We start from the raw sequence: 26,716 nt of genomic DNA on the forward strand, positions 1-26,716 counted from the left end.
AAGATGTATTTTGAAGTTGAGCACAACTTAGTTGGCTGTAGAGCCCATTCACATAAGCAGAGCAAAAGTGTTTGTCCAGAGAAATAAAGTAACAAAACCTTTTTTTTAATGTGGCCATTTTTTTCAAAAAGCTACAGTATCTCTCACAGCATTTGATGCAACTGCCGAAGCCTTAAAATGGTTTTCATTATATATAGAAAAGATAATGATCCTGTTGTCTCAAGGAACAGATTAATTAATAAAGAATTCTGCATACAGAGCATAAGTTCTGATGCTATATGAGTGCTTGAAGTAGCAGCAGATTTTTTCTGCCCTAATTTTGTATGTTTACACTGTTCACCTAGCTTGTCTGGAAATGTTTACAGACAATTGTAAAGGATTTCACATCATCTAATCTGTTGCTTTCTAGTTTGCATTTATCAGAATGGAATTGAATGACAGATTTGCTGCAATGAAATAGAATATGTTTTTGAATGCTAACTGAACAGAATAAAACAGTAGAAAAATTCACAAGAGGAAAATCTAAAGGTAACTCTAGACCAGCTTCTTCCTTGAAATATTTTTTTCTGTCTTGATACCTGTGTTTGATGGGTTTTTTTGGTTGACCGAGTTTCTTTGAGGGTTGGTGTTTATCTGTTTGTTTGATTTTGTTTTTTAACTTAAAAGCTTGCACTAGTGAGGGTTCCATAACTGTTTAAGGGACTCAGTTCCAGTGCTAGAATAAAAAGTTATATTTTTTTCCAGCGTGTACCCACCTTTCAAACTGCAGTTAAAGTTCATCATATCCATCTCCAGCAGACATAGCCTTTTTTCTGTGTGCCATAATCTTTAGTGAGCCTGAAGTTTCAAAAATTGCTAAAGTTTTTTCTCAATTCCAAAAACTTTTCAAAGGCCATCTGTGAGAAAATGTGACTTCCTGAAAATTCTTGCTTGTGTTTTCTGTACACAGATAAACACTATTGCACCATTCAAATAATTAATAAATCTTCTAAAGGTGTTAGATTGAGGAAGGACAGATGCTGAAAATTCCTGCAAAATAGGGGGTTAGCACTTTGCACCTTGTTCGTTCATTTGAAAGTTTCCAAATGCAACAAATGTTTCTTTTCTAGAAATATAAGCAATAAATTGTATAATTTGGAAATATTAGAATTCTCCCAAATCTCTTGATGATTCTGAGTAGAATCAGTAGTGGTGATGTTTATCTTAATGTATTTTTCTTTTTTAAATGTTGGTGAACTAAAAGTGTGCTTAAGCATTTCTTACAGTGGTTCATAGTATATAATGAAAGGTAGATCTGTTGTAGTTTAAAGGCATTTAAATTGTAAGGACTGGATTCCAAAAAAAAAATGTTTCATTCATTCATATTTTCTCATGCAAGTTCTTTCTGCTGCAGCATGGGATTCTGGTATAAATGGTTTTATTTTCCATACATTTATTTCAGAAAATACTTAATTTAAACACATTTCCATTTTTTCTGTTTCAGAGTTGCCACCTGTTCCTTCTACATCAAGGACAAGCTCTGCAGAGCTTTCTGTTAGGCAGCGAATGAGAGAGAAACTAAAAGCAGCAAGGGTAAGAATCCTTCAGAAATCCTGTTTGATTGACCTCAGTCCTATAAGGAACACCCACTTGATTTTGCTTGCTTTGTGCTATGTGGATTTGAGTTGGAATATCTGCTTTTTTATTTCTGAAGCTGAAAGATTACTCAGTTCATCAGTACAGTTACATTCTGTATTGCTTTTTTCTTTTCTAAAGTTAATATTTAATTTGTTGATAGTAACCTAAAAGGTATCATTTTGTAATTCAGATGATACAATCATTACAAGTTCCTTCTGTGTTCTTTGCCAAAAAATTTCTTACACTATTTTGAAAGCAATGGATTTCTTTGTGTGTTTGCTGTACAATTTAATGAGGTGCATTAATATATGGATCTGAAAAACCACTTAAGCTGATTTTATAATTATAGATTCTGTCCCTAACACAAATATAAGTAAGTGTTGAGTTCCTGGGAATCATTGAGGCTTTGATCTATTCCTGTTTCTATTACAGCTAAACATTTTTGTCATTTGTTTGCTTAGACAAAAGCTGAAATTACTTTATCACAAGAAGACCCCAGCTCACAGCCAAGGCGCTTAAAAGGCATCAGAGAAAGAAAACCAGGAGTCGGACTGGAGAAAAGGGTAAAAATGTGCATTCTGTCTTGCTGTTCTTATCATAAGAAATTGAGTGTGAAACATGAAAAAAATCAAAGTCTACACACTCTTGAAGATCAATTTCATTTAACAGAATTATGCTGCTGTTTGAATTAGTAACCAGAAAGGAACCATTCTGGTTATTATTTTTATAGTATATATTTAACAGTAATAAATTGCTTACATTGTAGTATGGACATCATGTGAAACTTGTGTCATTTAGAGGTTCTTGGCTTCTGTTGCTTATGCCTTGAAGTATTTAAAATTTACTGTAACAGGAGCTTTATATAAACAAAGCTCCCACTGTAATAGAGCTTTAAATAAATTTGAACAGTGCAATTGCTAAATGATGGATATTAACTTTGTCATTGTATTTTATTGTATTTCCTTGTTACCATTTTATATTGAGGTTTTTTTGTATAAGCATGTTCTTTGTTAGAAAATGAATTTTGTATTTAAAAAAACAACAAAGGCTTTGCCTGTGCAGAACTGGCACTCATATTCTTCAGAATTCACAAAAAGATTGCCTGCCTGTAGAAAATGTGTTCCAAAGAATGTGTTATGCCCAGGAAATAACAGCGTATAGCAGTAACACCTTTATATGGAATTCCAAACAACCTGATTTAGCCTGGCTAAATCACCTGTCTAGGGGAAAATTGCCATTTCATGTATGTTGTGGGAAGATTCTTGGCAATGTTGTCTTATAATAAGTAATTATTACAGCTTTCAGTTAAGTAGTACTGTTTAAATATATTTGTATTAGGAAAATGCAGAAGTTATGTCCTTATTAAAGTTGTTTATTAATTTTATGTCAAGTATATGTGAAACCTTCTGCATGTTGGTTTTGTTTCTTGTACTTATTTATGCACAAGGTACTGTTTTGTTTCTAAACAAGTGGCCATCAGATTGACAGAGTCTGACATTTTCTTTTTGATATTATTATTTCGAAATGTAGTTGTAATAGAGGTAAACTCAAGAATTGTCTTCCTTTAATCTAACAATTCGGGCCGTAAAGAAGAAAAACAGATAAAATGGAAGAACAGATAGAATGGTAGATGTGTTTTTCTTGGTTAAGCCTGATCGCTTCAAAATCTTTCAAGCAGTTACATGAAGTTGCTGAAGCAACCTCAGAACCAGTGACCTTTACAGTGATCTTGACTGCAAGTGGATAAACATGATACCTCTTTTCAAGAAAAGGCAGGGGTGTGTCACCCATGGAGTCAGAGTAGCCTAGCAATAATGTTTGACAGAATAAAATAAATAATCAAGCATGTATTTCAGCAACCAAACAATCAACACCACCTTTTTTAAACAGTACCAAGGAGGGTTTTCCTGATTGCAGCAGGGTTGTCTGAGGAGTGCACTGATTCCCTTCCCTGGGCTGCAGCCCCTGCCAGCAGCACCCCTGGCCCTGCTGCTGGGGCTGTCTCCCCATTGCTGCCTCCCTGCTCTCCCTTTGAACATCAGCCTGTGATTGCTTGTGTTCAGGAGTGCAGCAACAATGATCCCAGCAGCAGTAAAGACAGCTACTGTCATTTAGGCAATGAACCATTTCTTCATGTCCTACAGTCTATTTCTTGACCCATAGGAATTAACTAACAGTTAGATGTACCCTTGTAAAATAAATACGGAATCTCTTTGTTACCACAGTGGTGATGTTTCTCTTTTGTTATTTTTTTTCTGTAAAAATGCAGTATCTAGTAACTGTAGTCATTTGTTTGTATTTCTTTTATGTTCACTAAATGTATGCTAAAACTTATGTATATGTTTCTATACAGTCTGCTAATGATAAATTCAGGGAGATGCCAGAGAGTGAATCACACTTATCATCAAAAGTAAAGTTTCGGGATTCTGTAAAAAAGCTTAAGCAAAAGTCAACAGTAAGTACCAATTCCTCCATTTCAATAATGAATATTAATTTAATTTAACCTTTATATGGCTTCATGAGTCTGTTTGGAGAAGGAGACAGAATTCAGTCTTAAGCAGTGGCAAAGATTTTATTTAATTTAAAAATTCATAAGCAGTATATGCCAGCAATTGAAGTACATAAAAGGAACCTTCATCAAATACAAGAATGGCTTTGGGTCATTTGATTAAAAAACCCGAAAAGCTCTAGTAAATCCATCTGGACACTACTGGAATTTGCAGGAAAAATGTGTCTTTTGTTTAAATCCTTTTCATTTAATGCCACCAGTTGGCAGTTAAAGCATTTTACAGACTAGTATATTGATATTTATTAGCCACAAAGTACTAATGCTAATTCTTTTCTTAGAGGATTCATCCTAAAGCTGAAGGGTCCTGGAACCTTCAAAGGCAAAAGGCCATTAGAAATTTCTCTTCGTACCATTTATCTGGGTATCTGCATTGTGGCCAGAACTTAAACTTTGGTGTTCTGATTCACAAATGATTTATATTTAAAACAACAAGAATGTTAAATTAGACCAGGTAACTTTTTAAACAAAACTTTGCAAGAAATATTGAATGAATATATAGAAATAGAGAAAGTTTCATACAATTTTAGTTAGCTTCGGGATTTGAGTGAGCTCTGTTTGAGATAAAATAATTATCTTGCTGCTGTTTCATATTATTAATGGAAAGATTTATTCGATTTATTCACTTGCCCTAATTTTCTTAAGAATACCATAATAAAGTATCTTTGTCTTCTTTTTCTAGTTCCAGAATGATTTTCCTTCTGAGGAAGAAGCATATAATTTCTTTACCTTCAATTTTGATGCTGTAGCAGAGAAAATGAAAGCTGGAGCCAGGAAAAAGAATGGATTAAGTGAAGAGGAAGAGGTGGAAGAAGAATGTGTCGAAACTTATGAAGATGAACAAGAGGAGGATGAAATGGTGAGAACTGTAGGATAAATGTTTATATTCTTTATTCAGACTTCTATTAATTTTATTACTCTATATAAAACAGCATCTTTGGTTTCCTTAAAAATTCTCAAAGTGTACTTTCTCAAGAAATTTTCTAAAGAAAAACTAACAGAGATGTTTGCACTTAACCAATAGGATGAAGATGTACGTCTGGTGAAAGATGATGATTTATTCATAGGGCAGACAGATGAAGACCTTGTAGTCGTGAAACCCGTTGATTGTGAAAGCTACACTGAGCAACTAAAAAGGGAAAAAGAATTTCTCTTCATTCCCAGCATGCTAGCAGGTATGAAGATTGTGCTTATCCTGGATTTTTGCATAGCATGGCACTGATGACACTCTGTTCTGCTGAATAAATCTTGTATTGACTATCAGGCAGCAGAGAGAGATGTTTCATTGCAGCTCTCTGACACTGCTCATCCAGTCGAGTGTGAAAAAGTCTGGCAGGTGGATTAGCTGGGAGCATGCACACCTCAGCAGGTCATCACCTGCTGCACTGGCAGGTGTACTCAGGGCACCTCAGTTGCTTGGGGGTAATTTCCTCACTGCTGCCTGTAGGAAGTGCAAGGTGCTAGCCCCTCTTCTGCTGTTATTTAATGTATGCAGTGTTGATCATATCTCTGACTTTTTTGCTTTATTCGCACAGAACTTCAAAGTCCTAAAATATTGCTTTATACTATCACTTGCTATTTGATATTTGAACTGGAAGAAATAGAAGCAAGTCTCCCAGTATGTACTGGAATGGTACCAGTGCAGCTTGCAGTGCAATGTTATAATATTTGACATTGTGTGCCTCTGTTTGTTCATGTCTTGTAATTTAGTTCTGACTACTTCCTGTGTGATCCACTGTGTTCTGATTTAGGGGAGAACTTTTATTGTAACCCTCAGTACAATCCTTCCCTGTTTTGAGATTGCTTCCTGAAAAATACTGAATCCATACACACAGTGAAACAGCCTTGCAAGCAGGTCTTCAAAACGAATTCCACCTGCTGTTATTTGGCTAACATAACTCTTTTATGCATGTTTTGTATTTTGTATGAGACTAGCTTAAGCACACTATTTATTAACTGTAGGTCTGATTAGTCTGAATGTTTCATTTTCCATTGGAAGGGCTTAGAAATCTTCTCTAGTCAGTTGCTGCTCCAGGTTTTTTACACTGTTCTGCGAGCAGCCGTTAACACTAAACTCCACTAAGTAACTTGGAAGTAATTTTGATAAGGAAATTTTTAGTTATTGGTTTATTAGAATTGTGATGCTTTGTGTACTAGTATGAGATATCTGTCTTGATTAAGATAAGGACCTGTTTAAATTCCGTATTTCTTTCTTACCTTTGTAGTAAAATACTTCTGACAGCATACTTAATATACAGTGCCAATCATTTTAAGAATTAGCAAACTAAAACTACAGTTGCAAGATATTTTACATTATTTTCTTCTTAATGTCTCATTAGTGCCTGCTTCTGAGAAGATGCCTAGAAATATGCAGCCCAGGTACCTTGAGGATGAAGGTCTTTACACTGGAGAAAGGCCCTTTGTAACACAGTCTAATCAAAACATTTTAGAAAACCGAATACTCAGGCAGGACCAAGTAAGTCACTACTACCTTTTTAGTTGTAACTTTTATCAGTATTTTATTTATCTTTATAAGTATCTTATTTTTGTTATAGTTAAGTAAGTGGATGGTCATGCTAATATAGGGCTTTCATTTTCAAAATGTTTAGCAGCATCAGATATTGGGAAATAGATATTTTTGTAGGAGCCTGTTTTTAGTGTAACCCCACTGTTAGAACATCAGACTTGGTATTACAAAACTGATGTATTTTCTTGGCTCTGCTTGTAGCCTACTGGGGAACAGACCACTGATCAGACTGTAAGGCCAATTAAATATTGGTATAGCTTATCAGAGAGGTTTTAGAATCCTTTCAGATTTTTAAGTATGTCTTGAAGACTTGGGAAAGACTGGGGAAAGTAGCTTGGATATATTTTGTCCTCCTATATTATCATCCTATACATGGTAAGGTGTGTATTCAGTATAGACTTAAACTCCTGAGCAGTAGCTGCCTTTTATATTTTTTTTTGTCATTCTGTGTCATTCTTCTTGTGCTTTTGCTAATCAGATTGGGAACATTTGGATCTAAAATTTTTGAATGGGCAGTTTGAACCCAGTTGGTTTTCTGCTTGGCTTCATGGTGTTACCACATCAACATTTGACTCAATGGTCAGGTATTGAAAATAATAATAAATATAAATAAAAGGTATATAGAACAGGTATGAAACTAACAGGGTAGGGCAGCATCCTTGGACAGCTGCACTGGTTTAAGCTGTATTTGAATCCAGGTAAAGAGAGCAGAGGGATGAATTAGGACAACGTTGAACAGGCAAAGCCATGGATAGCAATTTGCTGTGTAAAATACATACCTGGTTGGCTTTCACAGATGCTGTTTAAGTAGTTCAGGTTTTGGATTAGAAGATTTGAGAGGTACTTTGATAAATCATCTGAGCTGCCATTTAGCTCTTGTGTAAAACAAGACTTAAAATTCTTTCCATTTTAGTGATTTAAGAAAATGACATTTAAATAAGTGACATGTTGATTTTTTTTTCTTTCAAATCTATCACCCTGAATATTGAAGGAAAAATAAATCAGTATAATCAAAGTTTGAGCAACATCTTGGTCTTTTAATTTCAAAACTTACCTGTAGTATATTTTAAGATTTCATTTTAGTGTATTAAGAAAGTTTTGGTTATTTCAGTCACAATCAATCCATAGTCACCTTTTATTCTGTATTTTTACAAGAATTATGATTTTGCAAGTAATTCCTTTATAAAGTAAGAAACAATATATCATTTTGTTTTCCTTTGTAGGGGAAAGAATGGTTTGGTGATGATGGCAAAATCTTAGCACTGCCTAATCCAATTAAACAGTCTTGTACTAGGCCTCCAATATTCTCACTTGAAGAAGACCTTGCACCAGAACTTGAAACAGTGTATAGAAAGGTAAGCATATTTCATATATGTGATTCCTGAGACTCACTGTCCCAGTTCTGCACCAGAAATCCTGAAGGGTTTTGTGCTAAGAACCATGACTATTGATTGGTTTTTGTGATTTCACGTCTGTTCTTTAAATCAGTTCTACTTTATTAAGTAAATATCTGTTTTTTCCTTTAAAAATGCATACAAAAGATGAAGAGTTTAGTTAGTGCTGGTTGAAGCAGTAAAGTGTCAGCTCATAACAATCACCTTAAAGTCTGTGAGCCACTAAGATCATTGTGAGGCTCCCTTGGATATTCTCATGCCAAGGTAGAGTAGTTCCTATATTAGTGTATATATAGAGTTTGCTGATGTAGACTAATTTTGAGTTATATAGCATCAATTCATATATTTTGGGGAGGTTGTGGAGTTTTTTCTTTGTTGTTTTTCATGTTTGTTTTGTTTTGTTTGCAGGGGTTTTTGTGGTTGGTCTTTTCTAGTCACAGCATACCTACCCTAGTAAACAGCAATCTCAATGTGCAATCAGTACAAATCAAAATAAGTTTCAATTAAAACCATTCAGCAATCTTGAAGCAAGCTTTACTTGTTCTACTTGTTAGAACTCTATTACCCTTTGGAAAAGCTGACTTTTAAGACTTTAAAATAGAGTGCTCATTTGGGACACGTAAGTGTTTCTGACTGTTGTTGACAGAGATTTAAATGTGGCCCTTCAGTTGATGCTGATGGTAAATATGCAACCCACAGGCTGCATCCAGTAGCACAGATCTGTGCAGGGTGCTTCTGCAGGCAGGAAAAATTTTCTGTTTAGATCCTGTAAAGATAGGCCAAAGGAGCTCATGTTTCAGGAGCACCATGTTGACTTGAACAGTGACATAGAAATATCTAAGTCGCAGTGGTAAGACACTGAGCTTAAGGGTCCTTTATGGGCAGAAAAACAGTTAAAGCATAAGGAATTCAAAGTTGTCATTCCTATGACACATGGTATCTTTTGATGAGAAACTGAATGTGGAAGGATGAGGGGGACTCAAGTGTTTCATGGCCATTTATATCAGTCCTATAAAAGAGCTATATAAGTCCTATGCAACAGCTTAATTTCCTTCCAAATCCTTCTTTTTCCTGTTCTCAGGAAGGGACTACAACAAACACTACATACCTAACAATCTTTTACAGCACCGCAATACCTCTGGTGCATGTCTTCTGGAGGATCTTAATAAGGGAGCAGGAGTAGTCAGGCTGGAAGCAGTGTTAATTCTCTTCTGATTTCAGTAGCTTGAGGATGTAAGCCATGGATGTCTTTTTGTTGCAGTGGATTGAAGTAGGCTTTTTAAGCTTTGTTGCTGAAAACTTTCATTTGCCTTCCTTGGTCTGAATTTCCCTGGTGTTTGAATGGGGAAGCAAGTAATATATTTCCTAATCTACACAATCTGCAAGGAGAGCTCCTTGTCTTCCTAATCTACAAGGAGAGCTGGACCCTATCCTAGAGCTCAGTTCTAAGGGGAAACAAAACAATACTAAACAAATGTGTCAAAAGAGAGCTAGCAGGCTCTGCTTTTTCTAATCCAGTGTCGTTCTCTTCACTGCTCAGCAAAACCTCCAGTATAGGAAGATATTATTTTATATTCAGTATATTTCAGCCTCACATGGGCTGACAAAAAAAATTCTTGAAAAATACTGTTGTCAGAGTCTGTAAATCCATTTTATTCTTTTTTTCTTTCAGGCAATAAAAATGACATCTACCAATCAGTATTTTGTTGGACCTGGAGATTTTCAGGGGATGTTTCAATTGGATATTGATATTTCTGGACTGATATTCACCCATCATCCCTGTTTTAGCCGTGAGCATGTGTTGGCAGCTAAACTGGCTCAGTTATATGATCAGTATTTAGCAAGAAAACAGAAGAATCTTACCAAATTTCTCACGGACAAGGTATTTCTATTCTGTCTTCATACTTGTTGAGACAATGACATGACAATTTAAGGTAAAAACTGAACTTGTCAGAAGTTAAAAACCTAAATATTTGACTGAGTTGCTTGTGTTCAGTGCAGAATTACATTTTTAAGATTAGGAATTTCTTTGATCTTTGAATTTGAATGAACTCTGAAGTAAAAGGAATACGATAACATTTGCATAGTATTCCTTAGAGTACCCAAAATGTTTCCCAGTGAGTGACAGATTAGACATTACAGGATTGTGTACAGCAGCACTGACAGGGAGACAGCAAAAGACATTATTCAATGATGAAGGGAAGTTAGTGAAGTTTAGTTTCAGTTATCAAATCAAAGAAAGCAGTTTAATTTCACCAGATTGTACAAAAATAGATTATAAAAACTGTCACTTATGTGATTACATGGACAAGGGATGTAGACTTCAGTGAGCTGACAGGGCTGCTTATTCTCTGTGTACCACCTCTTCCTCTCTCTGTACATTGGAAGTAATGGCAGTGGTCTTCTTTGATTTAAGTGTGTACAGGAACATTTGGCATTGTCAACACAGTTCTGATGTCATCTGGGCACAAAAACACTTCTGTCAAACTTAGTGAATAGTACATATACATTCAATTTCATACTAAGCCATATTTTACTAAACTATTTATAGTCATTGTATACAAGCTCATTTTTATATTAGTGTAATGAGAGTCAGTAGGTGGTGTATAGATATTTCTGAATTTTTATAAAGCATTAGGTTATAGTTTTAATGATGGACAGACATTTCATACAGTGTCTCAAAATATTCTTGGTAATTTTTATATTTTGAAGATTTGCTTAGTTGTCCGAAACAGAACATTTGGGTTATCCATGTCTTCATTACAGGAACCTATAAAGCCATAGAATCATTGAGGTTGGAAAAGACCTCTAATACCATCAAGTTCAGCCATTAACTCAGCACTACCACATCCATCACTAACCCCCAAGTACCAGTCTGCACATTTTTTAAATTCCTCCAGGCATGGTGACTGTCCCTGCACAGCCTGTTCCAGTGCTTGACACAGCTTTCAGTGAAGAAATTATTTTCCCAAGATCCAATCTAACCTGCCTGGAACTTGAAGCCATTTCCTCTTGTTCTATCACTTGTTACTTGACAGAAGAGACCAATATCTGTCTACAGCCTCCTTTCAGGGATGGTTTACCTGGAGTTGCTCATGAGGGACCCTTATTGTTCTCTACTGCCTGAAAGGAGGCTGTAGCCAGGTGAGGGGTCAGTCTCTTAGCCCAGACAACCAGAGGCAAGTCAGGAGGATTGACTGGCCAGAAGCTGTGCCAGGGAAGGTTAAATTGTACATCAGGAAGAATTTCTTCAGTGAAGTGGTGATTAGATATTGGAATGCACTGGCCAGGGAAGAAGTGGAGTCACCATCTCTGGAAGTGTTCAGGAAATGACTGGATGTGGCACTTACTGCTGTGGTTTAGTTTATATCTGGGAGGTCTTTTTCAACCTTAATGATTCTGTGATTCTATTCTATGATTTTCTAATTCACTAAGGATTACCTTTAGTAGCCCTTCCTACTCCCAAGAAAGGCTTTTGTGAAAGTTGGGGGTTTTTGCTGACTTCAGGTCTTTTTCCACTTACACCTTTGATTCCGGAGCTTTCAGAATACTCCCTAAATCAGTCTTCCCCTTGATTAGATCTGCTGCAGTGATAAAAGTTAGTAAATCTCCCTCCTATATCCAGGGATCCTAATGAAAATGTCATGCTGAGGAATCACCTCACAGCCATGGCAAAACCCTGTAAATGCAGAATCAGGATAGTTCAGGGTTTTCTGTCACTAGTAATTAATTCTTTCCTTTCAAAGTGCAGCACACTGGATACCTTGTTAAGCCACCTGTTAATTGCCTTTTTTGTTTGTTTGTTCAAGCTGCATGCTTTGAGGAGTGCAGTGCAATACAGTATGGAAGGTGCTGGTGGTGATGGTGTTCCTGTGGCTCAGCAAAGCATACCTGAATACAAAATGGAGATCAGGTGGGTATGAATTCATTGCATTGTTGGCTTTTAAAATTGTATTCCTTTTTTCCTTTAAGTGTTGGTACAGAATATGATTCATGTCAGACTTTTAAATTCTACTATAAATAACTCTAGAAGAATTTTGAAGATTTAAGAGTTCTCGCTGATAAGTTGCATAAAACATTATGAAGAAAATACAGTTTAGGCTGAAATTTTCATTCAAAAGTGGTCTAATTTGATTATGGTTATTAATTTCTCAGTAGCTATTTACTGGTATGTTTTGTATAATTAAATTTAATTAAAGTTTCAGTAGACTTCAGCTGGATGCACAAAGCTTTTACAATACAATAAGATAATTTTTTGAACAGACAAAACCCCTAGTTTTTTCCATCCTCTTCCTCATTACACAAATGTTCTTGATTTCCTTCCCATTCTAAGGTATTTTGGCCATGTTTTTGCCAATGGGTTAATACAAATAAAGTGGTAGAATTTTGTTTTATAAGATCACAGTTATTGTTCTTGGAGAAAAGCTGAGTTGTAAAAATGTGCTACAGTTTTTGGCTCTGTAGTGACAGTTTGTATTATTTTTGGCAGATGGACAGTGATGAACTGTAAGTGTTAGCAGTATGATAAAAAAGAAGTTATTTTGGATATCCATGCTGAACAGTCTTTTAACTAGCAGATAAAAAAAGTCTGAAAGTTTTTTGCAATCTAAGAGTAGGCGGTAATGTATTCATTTGAAGAAACAGAACTATAAAGTGATGTAATGGGTCACATTATACACACACAATATGAAGAAGAAAAATGTTTTTAATAACAATTCTACTTTCAGCCTTGAAATTTACATCTGCTAAACTTATGCATCCACACACTCCTCTTAGACAGAACATAAAGCAGTCTATAATTTATTATTTTATTCTGAAGGAAAAAGAATTCCTTCAATTGAAAATGGAATAGCTTTTATCAGTATCTTATTAACATATCTTCTAGAGGACAAGGAGCAGGAGGTGTGCAGTTACTGTACTGTACCTCGGAGACAGGAGCTCTCACTAGGGAGACATGAGAATGCAGCTGGGAAGAGTCACTGTGGGAATGAGATTCTTGGGTTTTGGCACCTGAGGCTTGCTTGATGGTGAACTCCAGTAAGAAAGAATACATCTTCTGTGCATCTGATGTGTTTTTCTATATCTTGAGTGCTTTAGTTTAGTTTCATGCTATTATGAATCTGGAGAAACTCAGCTGAAATCAGTGAGATTAGTGTTGCTTAAGTAACACGAGATGAGTTTGGCTAGTATTACTCTAGAGCTTTTCATATCTGTAATTCCTTTTGGCTACAGCTCTGTTATTGGAAGTTGTTACACATGTGAAGCTCAGATGGGCTCAGGAATTTTTGCTGTCATGGTATTCAGTACTAACTTGGACCACTTAGGTTGGTAAAATCATCTGACCTGCCTTGTCTCTCTTTTAACATTGCATTTCCCTGATGGTCAATGTAGAACACTCGTGAGAAGTTACAGACATGTAGCATGGAAAATAATCTAATTGTTTCCTCCACCCTGCAATAACATAACAGATGTATACCCTTTGCTTTCTGAAGATCAAAGCTATAATTTTCCATTGGCTTGAGGAAGAAATGTCATCTGAATACAGAAAACTTTTGCAGATTAGGAAATTCATCTTCACTTCCTGAAGTAGGGAGCCAACGTATGCTGTGGATTCTGTGATTCAGGTTCTTGTGGGTAATGTATTTTAGCAGAGATGATACTCTGCTGAAAGGTCCTGCTTCTAAATCCCATACATTAGATAAGTGTGGTTACTGATCTCTGTGTTCCTCGTGTTTCATCTTCTGGCGTCATCTGGTAGACAAAAAAGAAAAGATTGCTACATGGATAAGTAATGTGCAAACTGCTAGCTAATGAAGTGGACAAGTTACTCATAGGGCTTTCTGAAGTCTGCATTTCTTCTTTGTTTATTGTTTTCCCTAAATTGGCTTGTGCTGTTAAATGATGTATGATGTCTTTCTTCTTTCAGCTCTAACTCTGTCTCTGCTTTCCACATTCTCTGAATATTACAAGTAGCAGTGTGTTAGTTTACATTGTTTTTTTTTTTTAATCACAGACTTGGTTTTGTACCAGGATAATAGTGGAAACAGCCTGTGCTTGTGCTGTATGGACATTTACATTGGAAGTGTGTGATGGTTATTAAAAGTGCTAATGAATAGCTCTTTTACAAATAAATTAGAGGGTTGAAATGTGAAATATCAATTCTGAGACACAAAAAAGACTGTGTTAATTTTGTTTGTAGTAAGAATCTTGTATGTCTGTCAAAGGACATACTATATTACTTCATCTCTTCAGGTCCTTCTTACTGGAGCTAGAGACGTGAAGTTTTAAACATCTTTTGTAATGTACACATGTAATAAGCATTACTTCACAGCAGCAGTGTAGGTTTTCTAGGCTGTTGTTTACATGAATTTACTTTAAAATATTTTTAATTATGTATAGCTGTAATAAGCATTTCCGAAAACTGTGAGATCTCTAAAGAACAGACTTAATGGAAGTCAGATTGTTCCAAATGAAAGAGACTGGAAAATAGGAGGAAATCAAATCCTGCAGTCTTCAAGTCTGGGTTTTATGTTCCTTGGATTTAAACCACTGCAGCCATCAATCAGCCTGAAACCCCTGTCACATGGCTTTTGGTATCCCAAGTTTTCAATCTGTTCCACTGCGTGAGACAATTCTGATTGATCTTGTGCTGTGTATGTGTATTTCTAGACAAACCAGAAGACTTCGTGATGCTGAACAAGAAAAAGACAGAACGTTGCTTAAGACCATTATCAAAGTTTGGAAACAAATTAAATCCCTCCGGGACTTTCAGAAGTTTACTAACACACCCATGAAACTTTATTTGAGGAAGTATGTCTTGATAACGCTTTTTGTACTTTATTTGCTAGCAGTGGAGTTGTAATAAGATTAGTTAATTTAGAAACTTAGCATTTTGATATGCAGAAGTAAGACTTTGAGCGGTGCTGGCACTTTGAGCCTGCCACTATTCCTTTTGAGTTTGGGGAAGAGGGAAGGTTTAAATAAGCAATAACTGTAGCAGAAAGGAATGTCTACAGACTAAGGAGTAATGAAAGTTACTATCTGGAATTAATGTAATTGTCTGCTATCAACATTTAAGAGTATCTATGCTAGTCTTTTAAAATAAAACATACTTCTGATATAATGAAGTTAATTCATGGAGAAGTAGATTTCTGTTATATGTTACAGGCTTAATTGTAACCCTAATGTAATTTTATGTAACATGCTGCTAATTGTTGTTTTGAAGGGAAGAGGTTGATCAGAAATCAGATGAAAAAGCATATGAAGCAGAAATTCAGGCTGAGATAAAGGAATTGCTAGAAGAATGTATGGAAGAATATGAAAAGAAAATGGAGGAGTATAAAACTGAGCTACATGACTGGAAATCCTGGAAGAAGACTCAGGTTTGTTTAAATCATTCAATTTCACAGAAAAAAAAATTACTAGCAAATGTGTCAAAAATTTCTCCTTCTAATACAGAAAAAATTCAGAGTTATGTATATATTTTATGTTCAAATGCATTCTGTCTACTTAGAATTTGTTAGTCAGGTAGTTGTTAATTAAAAAATTAGAATGTATTAGGTTTTTGTGAGGCACTGTTTTTCTGCTACTGATTTTCAGCACTTCAGTTCTTTCTTTCAGTTTGGTAATTTTGGAGCATTTCTGTTAAATTAATTTCTTTCTTGCAAAGAAAAAACATGGGTGAACTTTGTGCCTATGAGTGATGAAGCAGAATAATTGGGGATGTTTCTAATGAGCTAGCAGTTGATATCATCTCATGTAAATATATGTTTGGGAATGTCTCACTATGTTCAGGAATGTCTGACTGAAAGATTTAATTAATGTTCTAGCCTTTCACCTTTGAAAAGCTTTATTGCTAGCAATCTGTGCTGTAGTTAAGGTCTCACTTGTGCTTCACTGGGATATTGGGAAGTACAGGTGCTGCAGCAGCACCCTGCAACAAGATGATCTTTGAAATCAGCTGTGGCAAAATCAGGTTTGCTTTCACAGTTATCTGGCAGTATACAGGATTACTCAGGGTAATGGTGATTATACTCTAATATAATTATTGCCCAGCTTCAGCACCCTGGGTTTTTGAATACCAAAAAAAAATAAAGCTTAAGAAAATGCTTCAAATACTGTTTTCAAGAATCTAGTGTGTCTGCTGATACTTTAATGGAGAGTCTTTTCATGTACATACAGCCTCTAAGGAAGGCATATAAAATATTTGAGAAGAAGCCAATATGCAGGAGTTGGAAATTCCTGTTATCAGAACACAAGTGGGCACATGACTCATTAGCATCATGTAGGTTCACTTGTGGGATAAAATGAATAAGTGTAAACCTTGAAATGAAGGCAGGTAGTCATGTACATTGATCCTAATGCAAACTGTTCATCCATGCCTTCACAAATACCATTGTGGCATCTTTTTATTGTGCTAGTCACAAACTGTCTTGAGACTGAGAGGATTGTGGTTCTTTCCTTTTGGAATGAAATTACCTTTCTTTCTTACCCATAAATGCCTTATTTTATTTTACTCAAACTACTTTTTAACTTAATCACTCCTGTTGATTTCTTCCTAGTACAGATCACATGAATCAAACACACTAGAGCTAAGTGAGACTAAATAAATTTAAAAGCAAATACAGGAGCAAGAAGGATAACACAAAATACAGCAAAGAGTATTTTTTAAGAACAATATGTGAACAAGTTGTTTGGCTTACCATTTTAGTTACTGAGCAGAATCTGTTTGCTCTCTTTCCTTTTGCTTATGACGTGTTGTTGTGAAGTGGTGCTTCTAAGCAAGCTGTACTTCCAAGTAATCTAAAAGTCTGTGGAAGGAGGAATTGTTTTGCAGTTATGTAAAGCTGGGCATGCATGTAAACACTGGAGTTTTGTAGCTCAGGAGATGCTGAAAGGCCTGTGTTGTTCTGTTTGTTTATTCTTGTTTGGCAGGAGGAAGGGAAAGGATCATTCTGTTCATGCTAAAGATACTATGCTAAGCCAAAACCTCTTGTGCTCCAGAGTTTGTGGCACATGTGCATTTGTTTTGTCAGTGTATGTGCAGACAGTGCATCTCAAACAACTGTGTCTACTGGCAGAGTAACCTCCCTTCAATCCTAACAGAATGTTCGTGGTAGCTCAGGCAAATGAGAAGGCAGCATCTAGCCAGAATGTTCAAGAAACAGGCTGATTTTGAAAGTTGGTAGAGAAGATTAAGTAAATGTTTTGCTTGGAGCACATTATTATTTTGAAGCATGTGAATGGAATGTATTGCTGAACTCTGAAACTGATGCAGTCCTTTACAATGAGAGAAATCTTTTATGTGTTTGTGTGTAATACTAAAATTGTACTGTCATTTTACTGTACATACACCATCTGTGTTTAGGACTTGTGAATCAAGAGAACAAGAGAAAAAATTGCAGAGATTGAAACACATTCAGAAAGAATGTAATTTTTTTTTATATGCAGAAGTCCAAGAAGAAAAAGAAAAAAGATACTCTTGTAGATGAAGAATCAGAAGACCATGATTTTGGTGAGGAACGTATAAAACCCATCCCACCTAAAATGGCCAATAGCTTGGAAATAGAGCAGCAGGTTAGAGGAAAAGCTGACAGCTGCCGAAGGAAACCTGGAGAGCCTATTCTAGTTCCTGAGCTGACCCTCTCAGGAAGCATAACTCCAACTGAGCAGTGTCCTCGGTAAGATAAATGTTGGCCAGCAAATTACCTTATTTGTGAATTTCTATAATTTATTAATTGCTTGTTTATACAACTTCAGATGCATGAGCTCACCATTCTGTTTAGCCTAGTGATGAAACCTCTGCTTTTGAAGGTGATATAACTTAATTCATTTTCGAGTCACATATAACCTTGTACATAGTGCACTTAAAAAATGCATGTCTGCACAATCCCTTTGAACCCTCTGCTATTCCTTGATCATCTGCACAGAACAGAGTGCAGATACAAAGAAGCTGGTTTCACTGTAGAATCTGGGTCACTGCTGGCAGTACCACTGTCACTAGCTAGTTTTTTGCACAGGGTCTGTGCTGTACTCAACAAAGCGAAAATAAAGGAATTGTGTACTAAACCAGAGATTGCACTGTGGATAAAAGAAATAAATGCACTTGTTTTCTGTTACTTTCCATATTTGCACACACAATTTAACATACATCTGCTGTATTTCAGTAATTTAAATACTGCTTTGTTTTGTGCTTGGTTCACAAATAGCCTCATCAGGGAATGCTGCTTGGCTGTTGTACTCCCAATGACTGAAATATCATTAGCTCAATATCATTTTTGTGCTTTGAAGGAAGAGGGTGGAAGAAAATTTTTTTTCCTAGATAACTTCTTTTATATGGAGTTAGCTTTTGTGGATCCAAAATTTAACTTGACCATTTTAAAATCATTTATATTGACAAGAAGATAAACCACTTGTTAAGTAAGTGTTCTAAAGTCATTCCTGTATAGTGACTTTTTTGGAGGAATACCGTCTATTTTTAGGTGGTTTCTGTCTCCCCATGAGAAATCAGATTTTCATTAAAAATAGATAATAAAAATGTTATTAAAAATTATATGATAGCTTGTTTCACATATTTACAGAGCAGAAGTTTTGCGACGAGAGGATGTGAAGAAACGCTCAGCATTTATTAAAGTCCTTTTCAACTCCAAGGAAGTGTCAAGGACTGTTACCCGACCGATAAGTTCCGATTTTAGAGTTCACTTTGGACAGATTTTCAATTTACAAATAATCAATTGGCCAGAGAGTTTGAAACTACAGGTAGATGTTGATTTATTGCAATAACTTTTAAAAGATGATATAAAATGTAATTACTCCTGCAATGCTTGTGTTTCACTATATGATAGTGTCATAAAGGCTGAAAAACCTATGAAAGACCTTTTGTAAATCATCAATCTTACACTCCTTTCTTGCTTCTCCAGTCTTTAACTTTTAACTTTGCTGTTATCTTTTTGATGCTTATGCTTTCTAGAAATATATAGAAAAAGCTATAGTTTGGATGGGAGAAATTAAATAATTGGGATTTGTGATTAAATATGTTCGTGGATCAGCCTCTTGATTTTGGAAAAACTGATTTGTGTTGCAGATCAAATTGCTAACATGGTCATCTTAAAATGTTATTTTCCACACAGTAAAACCCTCATAATGTTTATTGGATGGGAATAAGAAAAATAATTTCTAGTAATGTCCATAACTGCACTTGACTTGAGTGCAGCAGGGTAGTTAAATCAACGTACTGCCACCCCGAATTCCAAGTATGAATTAATAAGTAGTTCACATAAATCAGAGTTAATATGAGACAAGATCAGGATCCTACTTCTCCCTTTAGAAGACTCCTCTGGTTAGGTAAAACAGGTAGTTCAGGGAATGATGTAAAAACCCCTTGTCTGCTTATTTATTTAACACATAAATTGAAAAGGAGAAGGAAGACCATTTTTCTGGATTCAAAACAATTGAATGGAGAAACCACTGAGATCACTTTGAGCCTGCAGCTGCCTAGGAAAGAGAGAAGCAACCTGCAGTGCTGCCAGAATGGGGACTGTGTGCCACACTCTGCCTTCATGTCAAGGGAGAATGAGCCAGGCAGAATCCCTCCAAAATCTTCAGCTGATCCAAGGGAATGTCACAAGCAGTTGCATATTGTACAGTGATGCTCTTAAAAGCCTGGATTTGTCATACTTGTCTCAGGTGCATTAGAAAAGTGAAGAAGATGGACTTGTAGGAAGAATTCACATCAAGTAAGCTGCTGATAGCTGCTGAAATGTCTTCTAATTGGATATTTTAGGAAGTGAATTAATACAGTTGCCCTAAATTTTTTATTTCATGCTTAAGCCATAGTGAAATCTTTTCTCTAAGGTGAAACCTTTTCTCTAAGTTGAAATATATTTTCAGCTTCTCAAGAATGCACATGTAAATTTTTTCTTCTGTCCCCTATCATATATTTTTCCTAGATATATGAAACTACAGGTATCAGCAGTACCACCCTGTTAGCTGAAGTGTTCTTACCTGTTCCTGAGACTGCAGTTCTGACAGGCAGTGCTCCTCTGGAAGAAATAGAGTTCAGCAGTGATCAGCGTGTGATGTTGGATCATGAAGGAGTTGGGAGTGGTGAGGACTCTTGTTTTCCTTAGCTCACTGCTTCTTGTTTTGCTGGAGCCATGTAGCAGTAAGAGGCTGGAGTGGGTTTCAGAATAAATCCTGCTAAGAGCCTTCACAGCTTCTGTAACTGAGTCTTCCATAATTGTCATAATTCTTATTACTGAAGCTCGCTGCAGAATTTTTGTCTCTTACTAATTTTAACTCTGCATAATAAAAATGTGTCTGTTTCTTATTTGTTGTATTGTATTAGTGGAGCTTTACAAGCTGTAGAAGATGTTTGGAATTTTTTGAGCATTTGAGTAATCAGGCCTTTGACACTGCAGAGCAAGCAGACATCAATCATTATAGCTCCAGTGATTTTAATGTTTTAAACCACTGAAAAACTGTCTGTAGAAGTGTATATGCAGAGTAATTTTTTTGTCCCCCCATTTGCTTTGTTGGCAACCTGCACACACCTTTTCCCCTTTTCCCTGGGGCTTTAGGCTAAAGATAAAACAAGGGAGAGATAAGAAAAGGGGAAACAAAGAATACATAGCAGCATATGGAACTTGCAAGTGTGTATAATGAATTTGAACAGCATTGTGAGATGACTGACTTGCATAAATTTGCCATATATAAATACAGATAAAGTTAGAGCAGAATAGATTAAAAAATGAGGAGGGAAAAAATAGGGTAAAAAAAAATCATTACAGTAAATGTCACTGACTATGATGACCATATGTACAATTGTGTGTCAAAAGCTTTAGGACTGACTTCAATCATACATAATTCTTTTGACTCTGAATTTCTGTTTTGTTGATATCAGTATGCTGAATCTGAAAAGTACCAGAAATATTAAATGGTGTGCATCTGTGGAGGAAAACAATGAGCCTTTGGCATAGCCTTTCCTTCCAGCTCAAATGGAAGGCCTTTCTGTAGGTGTAATGGAATCTTTCACTCATTATTGTAGAACAGAGTTCTTCCCCACAGCACACAGCAGAATCATTGTTTCACATTAACCTTTTTAGATAAAGGCACGGGTTATTTGACTACTCATTTTCTGGAAGTACTTTTAAAAATGTTAAGATATTGTGTTTAAATGCATAAATACACTACTTTGGATTTTTCCCCTTTGATAGGTGTATCCTTTTCATTTGAAGCTGATGGTAGCAACAAAATGACTTTCATGACCTCTGGAAAAATATCCAGTAGTGTCTCTTGGGCAGTTGGAGAAAAAGGAATCCCCTTAATTCCTCCAGTATCTCAGCAAAACACAGGCATTCCAAGGTAATAAGACACAAAGTTTCACTGATTCACGGGAAACTGATTGTACTAGTATTTAAAAAAAATTCATGATCAAGACTTCTCATAATCTTTTTCCTCATATTTAGATATTTTACTTTGTGCTGTAACCCTCTGCAGATATCTTAGGGTACATGTATTTGGTAAATGTATTTTAGTTAGAAATTTTCCCTTTTAGCATATGATTTCTAGAAAATTCAAGCTAATTAATTAAATTTTATGATTTTTCTAATAGAGAGTGAATATATTGTCAAGGAACTTTCCTGTAATTACTTTGCTAAGAGCAGAAACTCCAGATCTTTCTTATCTGAAGTGCATTTGGAGAGGCTATGTCTAATTTGCCCTGAGGCTGCAAGTTGGTTATTTTAGGTTATTTGTCCATTCTGTTGCTTTTATTTAATTCCATAAAGTCAAAGAGATTATACATAAAGGCTGCTTTTGTAACATCCTTAGGCACCTTCACTATAAACCCTTAAAACTTTTCCCATAGTTATTAATACTGAGCAAGTATGAATACTTCTTCCAGCTGATTCAGTTGTCAGGTTTTTATTTACTTAGAGGCTAGACATTGACTTACAAATCATCCTGTTACTATTGTTAACCAAGCTACAGCCATTCAAGTACTTTCCTGATCAGTACATCAGCATCTGCTGACTTCAGTGAGAGCAGAGTAGATGAGATTAAAATGTAAAGATGGATTCCCAACAGCTAACTTTAACTCTGGAGACTAATCACTGTATTAAACGGAAAACCGAAGAATTTCAGAAGGAAGTTTACTGTGAAACACTCTTTTTCGAAACACCTTGTGGAGATGAACAGCTCTCTGTGACTTTGCATTGTCTGTTGGGAAAGTCAGAGACAAGATTTTCATGACTAACGTTAGCTTTTGCTGCCCATGAGCTTTTTAGCACAATTGTGATTCAGCTGGCATTTGTTCAAGACTGATGCCTAAAGATAAACTTTATGTTCCTGCTTTATCTGCTGCTCCAGTAACTGCTGGATATTTGGCTGATTCTAACCAAACACAAGACAGACCTGTAAGTTTTAAAGTTTTCCTGAAAATACTCAAGTAAGTAGAGATCAAAAACTGAACTAGCACCCCTAACATGAGAAGGGGCAACATCCAGTGGTATTTGGCTAATACCACTTCAGTGGTATTTGGCTAATAAATAACACACATATCCTGGTGTCTTGGCCTTATGTGTCAAGGTTTGAGTAGCAGTGGGCCTTCAGAGGTGGCTCCTGTGAGAAGATTCAGATGGCAAGCAGGGCAGTGTACAAATGGCCTCCAGACTACCTACCACACTTCCCTGCCTACTGTGGATACAAGAAAGTGAGTAGGAGGATAAAGACTTGGGAATGATTCAGGCCCCAGGGTCTATGCAGAAACAGCAAGGAGGGGGCAGAGATGAGGGCTGAAATGCAGAGCTGAAAGCACCATCCAGGAGGAGAGGTCAGAGGCAGGAGCTAAGATACAACACAAGCAAGGACTGTATGTCTGAGAAGTTGTCAAAACTTCCACGTTACCTTTCACAGTGTGAGGCAATTTATCTTCTTACTTGCAGCAACATGGAATAGCATAGGTATATCAGGAATATATCAAAAAGCACCTTATTAGCTGTATAAAAGTTGTCTTCCATCTTTTCCTTCATATTTCCCATTTATTTTGCTTTGCAATTGATCATTCCCTCAGTTCCATAGCTACAACTAAGAACTGTGAACTGGAATTTACTATTCTGGTTGTGGGGAGCTTTTTGGGTTTTTCTAAGATTGTTTTAAATGCTTTTTTTATGTTGCTAAATCAAATGTGCTTTAGGTGTAAGTTGTGTCAATTCTGTCTTTTTAGTGCTTTGAAAAATATTGATGCTATTGCATCCATCGGCACATCAGGCCTGACTGATATGAAGAAGCTAGCTAAGTGGGCAGCTGAAGCAAAGCTTGATCCAAATGACCCAAACAATGCAGCTCTGATGCAGCTGATCATGGTAAGTAATGTTTTCAGAGCTGAAGGGCTGCTGGAGCTGTGGAACTCCTAGTCACCAGACCCTCCCCAGGCAATCTGCATGCATCCAGGGAGGTAGCAGCATTTGAATTTGTGATTCACACATATTTGTGTGAATGTTAAGAAGCAAAATATCTACTAAAAATATGATTAATGCATTTAGTAGTGGGTTGTTTACATAGTAATGAATATGATTTATTAATCCATTCAGTAGTGGCAAAAAATAGATGTAAGGGAATGTGCATACAGATCAGTTAATAAATTAAAAACAAAATATGGATTTTGAGTTTGTTGTTTCCTTAAAGTACAAGGGAATTTCCAATGTACTTGTGTGGTACTGAATAAGAAGCTGCTCGTTAATGAGGGTTGCACAGAGATCTCGGGTTTTGTAGAGGCTTCAGCTTTTCTACACAACAAATTGAGGAGCTGTTTATATAGCTGTTTAATTTACATGGCTGTTTATTTACATAGCTGTTTAATTTACATAGCTATTTACAAAGCTGAAGTTCTGTAAATGGATCTCCTTTACTGTACAGTTTCCTAGGTTACTCTGACATGTTATAGTTTTCATGCTCTCTGATCTTATGTTTATGATACAAGGAAATAGAATTTTATTCTATTCTGTAATGTATGATCTCATATGCTTTGCTCAGCAAAACACTGCTATAAACTACTTGGTGTTTCAGTCTGTGTGATCCATCTTTATTGCTTTTGCTTAAAATGAACATCCTTGCAATATGCATGTAAAACTTATAAAAGCTATTTTATAGATTTTTGTCACGTTTTATGAAAAAGTTCATATTTTTTGTTACTAATTTAGATTACTACAAGTGGAGAGGCACACGTTCCTGATTTCTTCAGATTGGAGCAGTTGCAGCAAGAATTTAATTTTGTTTCTGATGAGGAGTTTAGTAGATCAAAGAGATTCCGACTGTTGCAGCTCAGAAATGAGGAGGTGGCAGAGTTCAGAAATTACAAGCAAGTCCCTTTACATGAACGAGAAATCAGTGAGAAAATCTTCCAGGTAGGATGTTTTCTGAAATACTTCTTTTCTAGTTTAAGTGCTTATAATGTTTGACTTGCAGTTAAGTCAAGTGGTTGTTAAAGAATGTAAAGCTATGCTGACATGAAAAAATAAGAATTTTATTCCTTCCGTCTTTTCTAGTTGTATTTTCATCTAATTAAAATAGCTTCCTTCCAAGGCAACATTTCCACAGCCATACTTTATTCAGAGTTAAATAAAACAGAAAAACTGCTGTAGGCAAAAATGTTATAAGTTATTAGTTTTGGTTAAAGTTGAGATAATTTTTGAAAAAGTGATTTTAGATATAAAGAGGTAATTCAGGTTTAGGCCTATTAGCTTTTGGGCCCTTTTTTGAGGGGGACTGTTAGAAGCAATGACTCTAACAAGAATTAAAACCTTTTTTTGTTTTATTAGAGCCTGTGTTACAGATAGTTCTGTTTTAGTACATTGCTCCGATTAGCTTACCTTGCTCTTGCCTGTCTGTTAATTTCCTTATTGAAATGCAATGTGTGCAATTTTTTTTTATTTGGGTTACACTTCAATTATTTTTATCTCAACTCTTTTATTAGTGTTAAGTCATGCATTTTTTTTTTGTTCTTAGCAATTCATGTAGCTATGGAGCATTTTAGTGTGTTCATTGGCTTAGGAGGGTCAGAGTCATCTCAGATTCTGGCAAATGCTGTTTCATCCCTACTTCTTCTGACATAGATTTATTTGAAAAATTCTTTTTTTTTCCTTTCTATTGAATGTTAAATTTTTCTAAAAGATATTTATTAATTCAGACATATCTGTCTCTTTACTTTGCAATAAATATTATTATTTTTTAAATTTTAGGTTAGTCTTGTAGCTTTTATTTAAAGATGTACCACATGTTTGCTGCACATTTCTGATCCAGTTCATTTTATGGGCTGTTTTCATTCATTTTATGTTATCATTTAAAATTTGAAAACCATAGTTTAAGAATTATTTTGATGGAGGGTTGTTGGTTTTTTCCATTAAGGATAAATTGGATAAACCCACGATTGCCCATTCCAAGTTTATTTTATATGCTGTGATCTTCAAAACTAAGTTTCAAGTGATTTGTTCCCAGTTGATTTACTAGCTATTTGGCAAAAAGGTCTGGAAGTTCGTAGAATCATGGAAATACTATTTGTAAAATATTCTCTGGAGATCATCTGGTCCTGCTTTCCACTGAAGTGGTGGTACTGTTGCCAGCACTAGATGAGGTCAGCTGTTTATTTGTCTAGCCAAGTCTTGAAAACCTCTAAATGGGAGACTCCACTGCCTTTTTGGGTAACCTGTTCCAGTGCTTCACTATCCTTCCAGAGACTGTTCAAAAAAGAGAAAAAGTCACATCCAACCTGAGCCTTCCAGGTTGTGTTTAATGTTGTACTGTCTGGAACTAGAGAGATGATTTTGGCACCCTGTCCTTGTGCCCCTCAAAGAGTTGTGGGCAGATACTGCATTGCTCATTAATCTCTTCCTCACCGGACTGATGAATTTGATCACCTCGCCCAGTGCAAGAAAGACTCTGAAACACTGGAGTAAGTCCAGTAGAGAGCTACCAGAATATGTGCAGTGCTGAAGTCATGTCCTACAAGGAGAGGCAGAAAGGACTGAGGTTGTTTTGCCTGAGGGGGCAAAGCTTGAGGGGGTTTCTTACTGCATCCTTCAGGTACCCAGTGATGCAGGGAAAACAGAGACTTATCTTTGAGGTGAGATGGTGATAGACACAAGTTACTCCCAGAGATGTTGCAGTTAAATATAATGAAAATATTTTTCACAAAGAACATGTTCAAGTTCTTGAGCTCATTGTCCATCAAGTTTGTAAATCTGCCATCTCCAGAGATACTGAAAATCTGACTGTCCAAGGCCCTGAGCATTCTGATTCAAGTTGTTCTGATTCTGAGAGTTTGGATCAGATGGCCGCCAGAAGTCTCTTCAAATCTACATTAATCTGAGATTCTGACCTCTGCTTGTAGGTCATGGCCTGTAGGCCTCTTGCTGTCTTAGCAGCCCTTCAGTGAATTCCATCCAGTGTCTCCACATGCCTCTTGAATTGGCAGCTGCAAACTGGCTGCAGTATTTCAGGCATGCCCCCTGCAGTGTCAGGCTGGAGAGGGTGGTAGTTTCCCTTTGTCTGTAGGACGTGCTGATCCTTATGTATCCTGTGGTTTGCCTTTTGCCAAAAGAACATGTCACTGGTTGG

General features: G+C 36.1%; 1 protein-coding gene across 1 annotated transcript in view; it reads left to right on the forward strand.

The window, feature by feature from the left end:
• Nucleotides 1-26,716, forward strand: part of CC2D2A (coiled-coil and C2 domain containing 2A) — a 52,039-nt gene that overhangs the window by 4,223 nt on the left and 21,100 nt on the right. The window contains exons 2-18 of the mRNA XM_030947485.1: nucleotides 1,484-1,572; nucleotides 2,079-2,180; nucleotides 3,971-4,072; nucleotides 4,866-5,042; nucleotides 5,208-5,358; nucleotides 6,523-6,659; nucleotides 7,934-8,065; nucleotides 9,777-9,986; nucleotides 11,914-12,017; nucleotides 14,774-14,914; nucleotides 15,330-15,486; nucleotides 17,555-17,784; nucleotides 18,685-18,862; nucleotides 20,053-20,209; nucleotides 21,319-21,466; nucleotides 23,328-23,466; nucleotides 24,304-24,507. Of these exons, the coding sequence (XP_030803345.1) occupies nucleotides 1,484-1,572; nucleotides 2,079-2,180; nucleotides 3,971-4,072; nucleotides 4,866-5,042; nucleotides 5,208-5,358; nucleotides 6,523-6,659; nucleotides 7,934-8,065; nucleotides 9,777-9,986; nucleotides 11,914-12,017; nucleotides 14,774-14,914; nucleotides 15,330-15,486; nucleotides 17,555-17,784; nucleotides 18,685-18,862; nucleotides 20,053-20,209; nucleotides 21,319-21,466; nucleotides 23,328-23,466; nucleotides 24,304-24,507 (2,558 nt within the window). The remainder of the gene's footprint in view (nucleotides 1-1,483; nucleotides 1,573-2,078; nucleotides 2,181-3,970; nucleotides 4,073-4,865; nucleotides 5,043-5,207; nucleotides 5,359-6,522; nucleotides 6,660-7,933; nucleotides 8,066-9,776; nucleotides 9,987-11,913; nucleotides 12,018-14,773; nucleotides 14,915-15,329; nucleotides 15,487-17,554; nucleotides 17,785-18,684; nucleotides 18,863-20,052; nucleotides 20,210-21,318; nucleotides 21,467-23,327; nucleotides 23,467-24,303; nucleotides 24,508-26,716) is intronic.

The sequence above is a fragment of the Camarhynchus parvulus genome, chromosome 4, assembly GCF_901933205.1.
Source record: "Camarhynchus parvulus chromosome 4, STF_HiC, whole genome shotgun sequence".
In the NCBI taxonomy this organism is placed as follows: domain Eukaryota; kingdom Metazoa; phylum Chordata; class Aves; order Passeriformes; family Thraupidae; genus Camarhynchus; species Camarhynchus parvulus.